This window comes from Leuresthes tenuis, unplaced genomic scaffold (genome assembly GCF_036924035.1).
Source record: "Leuresthes tenuis unplaced genomic scaffold, fLeuTen1.0.hap1 SCAF_10, whole genome shotgun sequence".
Taxonomy (NCBI): Eukaryota; Metazoa; Chordata; class Actinopteri; order Atheriniformes; family Atherinopsidae; genus Leuresthes; species Leuresthes tenuis.
This window is the reverse complement of record NW_027325364.1, coordinates 18,310,020-18,320,158: the sequence shown is the minus strand read 5'-3', so window position 1 is coordinate 18,320,158 and position 10,139 is coordinate 18,310,020. Positions and strand designations below refer to the sequence as shown.

The following is a 10,139-nucleotide window of genomic DNA, read 5'->3' as shown; positions in this document are numbered from 1 at the left end:
AAGCTAAATATGAACAGTATTGCACAAGCTACACTTATCCTTTATGTATTCTGCTAAAGATGAATTCTTTCTGTGTTCATGTGTACATGGTGCAAATCAAATTACTCTGTGCTCTTTTATTCAAGTTTTTGTTACCATGATCAAAATATATATGTCAAAAGTCAAATCTAATCTAACTTTTTCTACATCTGATTATGTACTTTGAAAATAAAGTTTCCAACTTTCAACAATTTTTCAGCGAAAAGATATTTGTATTTCATAAGAAAAAAAAATCCTTACTATATCTTCAGAAAATGAAGCCACTGCAGTGCATTGAACAGTGTAGTACTTGGAATTTATTTACATACATACAACATAACTTTGTCTTGACATAATTTGATAATTATCTGATCTAATTAATCTGATGAAGGGAAATCCTGATTACTATAAATTAACATTCACTAAATCATGATTTTATTGACTACAGCTGCATGATCTTCAAATACTTTAGTTACTAGTTGATCTCAACAGTTTGTTCCTGGACATAGACGATATAATGGTGCATGTTTTCTCCCTGAGTAAGGACCGTCAGAGTCTCCAGGCCGTGTGACTCCTCAACCACCATCACCTGGTTGCCATCCAGACCGCCCTCTGCATTCACCACCATCAGCTGGTCGCTGCAGTCGCTGACTTCCTGCTCCTCAGCCACCTGCAACTTCAACAACAGCGCCGCATCAACATTTTGCCAATCCCTTATTGGTTCCTGAGAAGCTGACATGATGCCGTTTACCTGCTGCACTACAGTCACAGTGCCTGGAGCCATGGCAACCATAGAGGTGACTGCATCCTGAGTCTCTGAGCTGAATTCAGTGATCTGCTGGATATTAACTGAAGAGATGAGAGACACGGTTAGTGCAATGTGTATTTCATAATGAAGAATAATAACAATTATCTGCTTATCTCTCATCTCTTATCTATTTTGCTACCATTCTCCTCCATGACTGCCAGAGGTGCTTCTGTCAGGTGCCCTTCATCCTCCACAGACACATACTGGGCCTCTACTTCCTCAGCCACCTGCATGTTCACAAATACAGCAGATACTGCATGAAAAGCTCTGCGTTGTGCTGCTGGTGTCTTGCTCAAGCTCTGTATTTGAACGCTGCTTACCTCCCACGTGCCTTCTACCACTTTCAGACTGTGTTTGCTCTTCAGGTGACGGTTTAGCTCCCACTTTGTTCCGTAAACAAACTCACACTCCGGACACTTCATACCACCTAAACACAGGCACACACAAGCGTGCGTGTTGAGATTATTTCTAACACAAACTTTATGATGTGCAAACTCCCTAAAGTTTACGACAAAAAAATCTAATGATCTGAACATTTTTTCTTAACATCCTTTTAGTGTTTTTTTTTAAAGAAGTGTTCCACTGGTGAAGAAAAATATAACTTTAGAGGGAGAGCAGAGATAGGACCTTGCTGCTTGAGAGTGTCAGAGTTAGGCAGTCCAGGTCCGGCATTCTCGTATGTCTGATCTGGGTGCTTCATGTTGTAGTGTCGCTTCAGAGCACCGGCGATGTTACAGGAGTAGTGGCAGTGAGCACAACGAAACGGCTACAAACGCACACCGAGAGAATTCAAATGTAATACATGTGAGATAAACATGAAAGATTTGCTTAGCTTTTTCACCTGTTATTACTGCTCTTTAAGTTGTAACACAACAGGAAACGTAAGTTACAGTCGACTTTGGTTACAGTACAAATCAGACTAAATGACTTCACATTGTTGGTTTAAGCTGTAACATGTCGGTGACATTCTGAATCTATGTTAACTGGTTTACTGTTAACTGTTTCTTTTGTTTTTGCTGGGGATTTGTCATCACACCGATGTAGTATAGAGAAATCATAGACCGTCCATATTCTGACCTTGAACTTGGCATGTTGCTCCATGTGTCTGAGCAAGGACGGTTTAAAGACTGAAGAGAAGTCACACTCTGAACACTGAAAGCGCTTCCCTGGACAGAGACAAAACCCATCGCTCTTCATGTTTATCATTTCCCAGTCAGATTCCTGCTATTCCAACATGAGAGCTGCTGTGTTAACAAATCTGAAGCGGCCTGCGACGTACCTTCATCCGTGTGACTCAGCCTGTGGCTTTTCAGCGTGAGCTTAGATTTGAACTTTTTACCGCACAGATCACAGAGGTGATGTCTCTCTATGTTGTGTCGGTTCATGTGAGTCTTCAGGTTGCTCCGACTGCGGCTTGTGTAGTCGCACTCACTGCAGACATATGGCTTCAAACCTGCCCGCATAGACGCAAACAAACAGATACGGTAAGTACTTTAATCAAATATGGCTTTTTAGTGACACTTGTATAGGTGACTGATGTACAGGCATGTACGAGCTAGACAACAGCTGCTGAGGGCTAAAAACACCACAAGAAAGCAGCACTGGGAAAATGAAAGAGATGTTAAAAACTGTGTTCTCCGAAACCTTCACCAACATCTGCTCTGGGCTGCAGTATCTCAGCCTCAGGACAGCTGTAACTTCAAGGTAAGTAGCTCATCAAGGTGAAGAAGTACAGTGGGGGCCGGGAGGAGCATGTGTGCGGGAAACAATTAAAACTGTACTGCATAGTTGCTGTGGCTCATTTGTAAACAGCCTCCATCACTTCACAGGAGAATAAATGGGGGAGCGCAAAAGTGATGTTGCAACGTGTAGAAGAGACAAAGAAAAACCGCAAAAGCATTAAAATCCCCAGAATTACATAAGACAATTACACAGTATGTTCCTACGACGCCTACATGTGCGTTTTCATTCTAGTCCTTCCTTCTGGAGGGCAGCCAGGAGGAGGAAGAGACAGATGGCAGCTGAGCTCATAAAGAAATGAGAAAGTCAAACTCTGCGCAGAGCTGTACCCCCGTGCTGCGAGTGTGTGCTTGTCTGTGTTAGCGCCGGAGTGATATCGCACCTTGGTGTGCCCAGATGTGCTGCTGAAAGTCACTGCTGTTCTTTAGGAAGTATGAGTCACAGTAAGGGCACTTCTCAGCACGCTGCACCATCAGGCCTTTGCCTCGCACGGGCAGTTTGTCTGTCAAAAACCAACAAAAAAAGGTCAAATTGCTTGAAGAGAGCTAAAATGAAGCTAAAACACAACTAAAACACTATCACATTTTTACAGACGGGTAGAAATTGCTTTTAAACAACAGACATTACTGAGCAGTAAGTGTGTTTTGGCTTTTTCTTTGGTTGTCTTGGTGGAAAAGGTTTCCTTTACCAGGGTGGGATGACTTGATGTGGTTTTTCAGTTTGTGCTCTGGATAACTGCGATGGCAGACAGGACAGGTCGCACTGCTACCCTGTAAATGTCAACAAGAGAAAGGAGGATTACCAAAGAAAAGGACTGACACGCACATCTCTTTGAGAAATAACAGAGACGTTGGAGGTGTTTTTCACTGGAGACAGCCTCAGATACTCTTAGAGCTGGCATTTTTGATAAATATAGTGTGTCAAGGTAAAAATGAAAGGGCACCAATTATTTGCAGTTTTTCTGTGCAATTGCAAATGTCTTCAGGCAGGTTACCTGTTCGTGGTGTGTCCTCATATGGGCTTGAAGTTTGTACTTATCAGGCGTGGAGTATTTACAGCTGGGACTGGAACAGGGCAGCAGCAAGCCGCTGTGTTTCTGGATCTGATGCCGCTTCAAAGAACTTTTGGTGATGGACGAGTAGCTGCACTTTGAACAGTAATGCAAGTGCTCCTTGGTGTGTGTGCGTATGTGGACATTAAAATGGACTTTATACCAGAACAGTTTACCTGTGAAGCAGAAAAATGTGATTAGAAGCAGCTGATACTGGCATTAAAAATACAAACACAAAGATGGTGCATAAAGAGGCATCATCTCACCGCAGTATTGACATTCAAGGTCACCGTAAATTTTTCTGAGCCTCTGGAAAGTCTCCATATCAAGCCGAGTCTTCTGAAGAGATGAAAACACCTGCTGGAAGGCACTCTGATGGAAAACCTCCGACAGCCATCGAGAGAAAAGAAAAAGTCAGGACCAAGCATAACAGGATAGATTCTACCTTAGGACACCATAAACAAATTACTATATGAGCGCAATCCAAATTCAAATGATGTCTGCTGGTGTCAAAATCACCACTTTTCTATGTAAATAAAAGAAAAACCAGAGGTGATAAATTCAGAAAAGGAAACACTGATGTCAACCGAGCTTTAAATGTACCTTTTCTGAGGGTGGAGTTTGCTCAGTGTCCACCTGAGGACGAGAGGATGAATGCGTGTCTGTGCTTAAATCAGACAAGTTTGCGTTTCCAGATGATGAAGATATGTGTGTGTTTTCTGCAGATGTGTGTGTGTTTTCTTTAGTCTTGCTCTCCAAGAGCGGGGTGTGACTGCTCTCTGGTGATAAAGAGGTATGCGTGTTCTCTTTAAGTCTTTCAGCTGCAGCACTGCATGCTGACGCATTGTGTAACTTCTCCTCACCCGTTGCTTCATCACATCTGTCTTGGGTACTTTGCAGAGTACCTCCTTTAATCAGTTGTTCTTCTGCTTCTACATTTCTTTGCTGAGGTTTGGCTCGTTCTTCCTCCCTCTCTTCCCTCAGTTCCTCTCCATCCCCGCTTCGCCGCTCCTCCCTTTCCGCAACATTTCTTCCAACCTCCTCACTCATCCTGTCATCTCGGCGTTCCTGGACTACGCCGTGCTCTTCCACCGCTCCTCTCTCCGTCTCCTCGCTCCCTCCGCCTCCCTCAGGCGGAATCAGATAGAAACTCATGTTGATGCAGTCGGTGAAGGCCTGCTCTTGGTCCAGCTCGGGGTGCGACTCTTCCAGGTGACTCTTCAGTCTCTGTGAGCTGACCGACTTCTCATTGCAGACACAGCAAATGTAGAGAAAGAGGTGCTTCCTGACGTGCGCAGCGAGGGCAACCATCTTGGTTGCGGCGTGGTCACAGAGAAGGCAGGCGAACGGGCGCTGAGGCCCGTGGATCAGCAGGTGGCGCTCCCGCTCCAGCTGGTTCTTGAAGCGTCGGTTACAGGTGGAACAGCGGTACAGGAGCTGTCTGAGGCCCTGACGTGTCTTTAACCTGGATTACAATGACAATGAATTAGAAAGGCAGGTGTGTTGTGGTTAAATAATTAAAAGATATGAAACAGTGGGCCCCCATTCAAACAAACATGTCTCCAAACAATACCACCATCCTCGTAAAATAAACTATTTTACCATGGAGTCAGAGACATTACTGTGGGTTTCAACTATAGCTAAAATATTTTTTAGACACAGTTAGTTTACACCATTAGAAATGTGCCTAAGAAGCTATTCGCCATTCCTATGGAGTTTTATTCATTTCATTTGTAGATCAAAATTGGTCGGCGAAACGACTTTATCTGAATACTGCTTTCAGACGGCTGGTACGCATCTGTCTGTCTTCATCTCAACTCTCCCATGTCCTCTCACAGGAGGAGAGCCTCACAGAGCCTCTGCTGTGGGTCAAACCTCAGTTGTTGGTAGTTCTGGTAAACGGCCGGATCTTTCAGGTTATGTCGTTTCTCCATGTGTTTCAGCAAGTTCTTCACATCAGAGTACTTTTTGTCACAGAAGCTGCAGTGCTGCTTCGTCTTCAGATGGACCCGCTCTATGTGGACCTGCGTCACCACAAACACAAGAGTTCCAGGTGTCAGCGGGAAACACTACTGCCACGCTCAAAATGTATCCAATTAATCTGATGCAACGCAATTTAGAGATGAAATATTTAGAGCCTAAAAAACACAGAATAAAAAAAGGAATCTCCCAACTGACCGCAAAACAGAGGACTAATGTACTGCATTAAGGCATAAATGTAAGAAGACAACAGCTTGGCCATTATTGAAAGAGTTGAGTTGATACTGTGATGCATTTTGTTTATGCTATTTATGTGAACGAATTAATAACAACACCTTAAGGTGTCCTGGGCTGAGGCAGCTGAAAGGACAGTGCTGACAGCTGAACTTCTCTCCCGTGTGCTTCCTCAGATGAACATTCAGGTTTGCTTTAAAGGAAAAAACATGTAAGTAAGAAACGCCACCGTCTCTCTTTCCATGTCTTCCTACTTCGATTTCTCCAAACAGTATAGTTTGGAGTACAAATGCGTTCTTTGTTCCCCTGAGTCCGCATTTACCTTTGATGGCTGATGCGTAGTCACAGTTTGGACACTGAAAGGGTTTTTCCTGGGTGTGTGTCCTGAGGTGGGCAACGAGCGAGTGTCTGAACTTGAAGATCTTATTGCAAAACTCACAGGCAAAGATCTTCAACTGGCTCTGAAGTAAACTGGGAAGCAAGGAGTGAAAATAGTCATTTTACAGGTTCAACAATCTCATTATAAATGCTACTGTAGTGGTGGGATGTGTTGTTAAAGTGGAATAAAACAGATGAACAAGGCATCCATGCAAACAATGGGAGCATTTACCACCAATTCTAGAAATGTCGCAAAATAAAATCAATATCTACATATTTTTAAAAAAAACATAATATTCTTATAGTACTTGGAAGCTTCCTGCTTGATAGAATATTCCTGGAAGCCTTTGCTGGCGGCTGTTGTTGTAGTAGAGGTCTGGCTAGAGTTAGGAGCAGAAAACATGAAGATCAGAAGATCAGGACATCAAAAGATTATACTGCCACTTCCAGCAACTAAACACACCAAATTTGTTTCAATGTAGCAAGTTTACTAGCTGTCAGTTTACTGTGACCATGACACATGTATTACATCTGAAGAATTAGAAGAGAGAAGAACATTTTCTCTTACTATACCTGTGTTCCTGGTCTGTTGTAGGGTTATTTTCACGGGCAAGGTGCTAAAACACCGGAGACATTCAGCGAAAAGGATCATAAAAAAAATCAGGATTTATAAATAACATCAACTGAAACGGTAATTGTGAGATAATAAAAACTAGACGAGACCAAACGCTGTCACAGAATCGCCACATCTTATTCATTAGATACACTGAAAAGTGCCACGATTTATTTCAGAAAGCGCAAGCTTTAAATAAAACATGCATTATGATAAATCGATTTCTTGAATCACAAAATACTGTCGACAGTCTTATCTCGAGCAGTCTGTAAATGTAACACGATGTAAATTGTTCTACAAAAAGAAGTGGACTATCCAAAGTAGACCAAAATAAAGGCAGCTCTATACACCACAAAGGTATCGTAGTGGAGGCAAAAATGTCAACGTGGTCTCATATCATTGTTGAATTCAGCTGCATGCAACAGCTAAATGTTAGTCAAAGTAAGTGATTTAAAATGTATTAGAAGTCGGCTGAATACGATGAGCCACAATATTTCTTGCTTACCTGCGGTTGAGCTTGGACAGCGACAGACTCTGTTTCCGCTGAACTGTCCTCCACTGGAATCATCTTAGAAACCCCTGTCGAATTGAATAAAAACACACACTGTTTACTTATTTATTCTAAATCCAAACTTTTAGCCAAAATGTAAAAAGCTAGCACAAAGACTGACCAGGAAGCGTTTCATCCTCTGTAAGAACAACACTGATGACTGTTTTTTTGTGCCCTGCTTCGGTTGAAACACGACTTCGGTTACTTCTTGGTGATCTAAAGCCTTCATGCGGAGAGGAGATTGTATTTAGTGCAGACTAAATGAGTCTTGTTTTGTCGGAGACTACATGCAGATTTCAAACGTACCTTTTTCTCCATTGAGTCTTGGTCTTGCTGAGTTTTGTTTTGATTGGTTTGAATCTGCACTTCCAGAATCCAAATTTCCAGAGGCCTCACCCTCTTTTCCACCACAGATGCTCCCTAAAAGTGATTAGGGACCGTTAATCCACATAACCTAAAATGCCAGTTACAATAAAGCTATACTGTCTGTTCTTTTTTCAAACATGTTAAGGTTAATCTAGAGATATTTATTCATCTTTAAACATGTTGTGCATATTTTCCAACACACTACTGTTCTGTAGAAGCATCTATTGTACATATTGGCTGCACATCACACTTTAACAAGTCTGTATTTACTCTCCTTTACCATTCTCTGTGTCATCCTCCTCTTCATCCTCTTCCCTCAGGCAGATGTGTTTCAGGATCTGTCGCCTGTTGCGGAACGAACGATGGCAGTCTCTGCATTTCAGCCCTAAAATCCCCTCTTGGCTGTCACCTCACCAAAGTAAAACAATAACAGTCAGAAGGCAGTTATGCACTTTGTTTTTTCATGGGTTACATATACATAGCAACAATACTACCTTCAGCAGAGCTACTATGTCGGTCTCCTTCCTTTTTCCTTATTTCTTCTCTTTTAAAAGGATCCTCTGGTGAAAGGGTGGTGATGGCCGTGCCCTCTGTCAAATCCACGCGTGCCTTCTTTGTAGAGCCCTTCGGTCGTCCTCGTTTTCGTTTCACTGGGTTCTCTGTGAGTCAATAAAAGAGCAAGGTAATTAAGAAGGCAGCACTGTTTTTGTCACAAAACTCCAATTAGTTTTTTTCCTTTCTGGTCACATGTATTTGTTTTGCATTTTAACTGATTGATAAAAAACTAAGTACCATTCATTTGATGGTGCTTGGGTCCAAACTAATACTCACCCAGTGTTCAAATCAATTCTATCTTTGAGCTGGAAAATGCAGTGATTCTTATTCTGGCATAACTTCTAGAATTGTAGAAATTCATAGACTCAACACGTTCTGTAACAGTAATGCTGGTATTGCCAGGGTACTCTTACCTGCCAGCTTCTCAACAGGCTCAGTTACAAGGGGCTGCAACATAATGATGATGTCATCTGGAGGCTCATGTTGGGGGTGCAGCTGCGAGCAATGGGTCAGGAGATGAGAGCGACTCGGGGAAAAGAGGTTGCACAGCCGGCACATGAACACAGAACCAGCTGGAGAGAGACGAGGAAAGAAAAGGTGGCAGATGCAGAAGCCAGTACACTGTTCAAGTATACTATATACATGTAATAAACAACTACTACACAACCATTCATATAGTCCTTATTCAAATGAACCACAACTGCTTGCTGTGGTCCGCTTAATTAGGTTTACGGTTTCAAAACTTCCTTTACTGAACTTTTTTCAGCTTGATAACAGTCAGTTGGCACTTGAAACTTTCATAAGAGTCACGTCAAAGCACTCCGTAACTAATTGTTCTTCCACGACAAAGCCTTTACTTTAAGTCCACAGTTTGACATAAAATAAAAACATTTCAAATCAGCGCATGCATGAGTTTCGATTAGTTTAAATTGGAGTGCGTTGGTTTATTTTGATTGGGCCCAAGATAAAATGAGGACCCAATAAACATATTCGAGTTTAAGCTAGCCAAAGTTCTCACCTGTTTTTTGCCCATCCATTTGTTCCGACGTCTAGAAAGGCAATTAAATCTACTCTATCTAGTATATAGCCAAATGTAACAGCGACATCAAGATTCAAAACTTAATTTGACTTTACGATTACAAAAATTTCTGTCGAATCTGCGACACAAGTGCATCCAACCAGCGGAAGTAGACGGGACCATCACGTTGGCGCTGTGACCTACAGCGCCTCTTAGCGGCGGGAGGACAACAGCTTTACGTTTTAACCACATCTAAAATGGTTAAAAAATAAGGCAAAAATGATTTTTTTGTAGATTTCACATTCTTAGTTTTTACTAAAAAAAAAAAAAAAGAAGAAGAAAATACACCATCAAAAATTTCTACAGTGAGAGAAACAACAAAAATCGTTTTCAACTTACTCATGCTAAATTATTACTTAGTTTTAAAGGTTTTCTCACTGGGTTGTGTGATTTACAATTAAGTCTTCAGGTTGTGACTGGAGCTGGCGGAATTATCCTTCTTGACCTTCCTAATGCAGGACTTACAGTAGTTCAAGGTGGTTGGTATGACCATCAATCGCTTGCAAACTCATGGCTGCAGACAAACAGATGTCACTAAAAGTTGCATGCTAATTACTGTGCTCTGATTTAATTTGATGAGCTTACCATTCAATTACAGATAGATACATACGTATAAGGTAAGTTTTTCTGCAAACTCATCTGAATTAACGTTTTGTGTTGTGTTATTTTTCTACCTCTCTCAAGTAGCAGAACTAAAATGTTTTAGTAAACAAAATAATTCTTATTGTTATTATGTAGATAGGTGATTGAATGAGGTTCATCCACTGC

At 41.8% G+C, this 10,139-nt stretch overlaps 1 protein-coding gene across 2 annotated transcripts; it reads right to left on the bottom strand.

The window, feature by feature from the left end:
• Positions 1-348: 348 nt before the first annotated feature.
• zfat (zinc finger and AT hook domain containing) lies at positions 349-9,476 on the bottom strand. 2 transcript variants are annotated; one of them, XM_072394607.1, is made up of 24 exons: positions 9,312-9,476; positions 8,707-8,865; positions 8,233-8,397; positions 8,019-8,147; positions 7,679-7,792; positions 7,494-7,595; positions 7,328-7,401; positions 6,783-6,826; positions 6,518-6,589; positions 6,154-6,302; positions 5,933-6,024; positions 5,493-5,641; positions 4,221-5,082; positions 3,884-4,001; positions 3,561-3,793; positions 3,255-3,336; positions 2,949-3,068; positions 2,106-2,279; positions 1,904-1,992; positions 1,454-1,592; positions 1,147-1,253; positions 966-1,053; positions 770-867; positions 349-694 (listed from the first exon to the last, which is right to left on the bottom strand). In XM_072394607.1, exons 1-24 carry the CDS (start codon positions 9,328-9,330, stop codon positions 494-496), a joined length of 3,579 nt encoding a protein of 1,192 aa, XP_072250708.1. In that variant the 5' UTR covers positions 9,331-9,476; the 3' UTR covers positions 349-493. The 2 variants fall into 2 exon arrangements, with proteins under 2 accessions (XP_072250708.1, XP_072250709.1); XM_072394608.1 differs by having other exon boundaries at positions 349-688.
• Positions 9,477-10,139: the final 663 nt, after the last annotated feature.

Bases quoted from the DNA above. Each gene is read 5' to 3' on its own strand.
- zfat (XM_072394607.1), bottom strand. The intron at 7,402-7,493 runs GTCAGTCTTTGT...TCAATTCGACAG, and splicing joins AGAGGATGAAACGCTTCCTG to GGGTTTCTAAGATGATTCCA. The intron at 1,593-1,903 runs GTCAGAATATGG...GTGCGTTTGTAG, and splicing joins AGCAACATGCCAAGTTCAAG to CCGTTTCGTTGTGCTCACTG.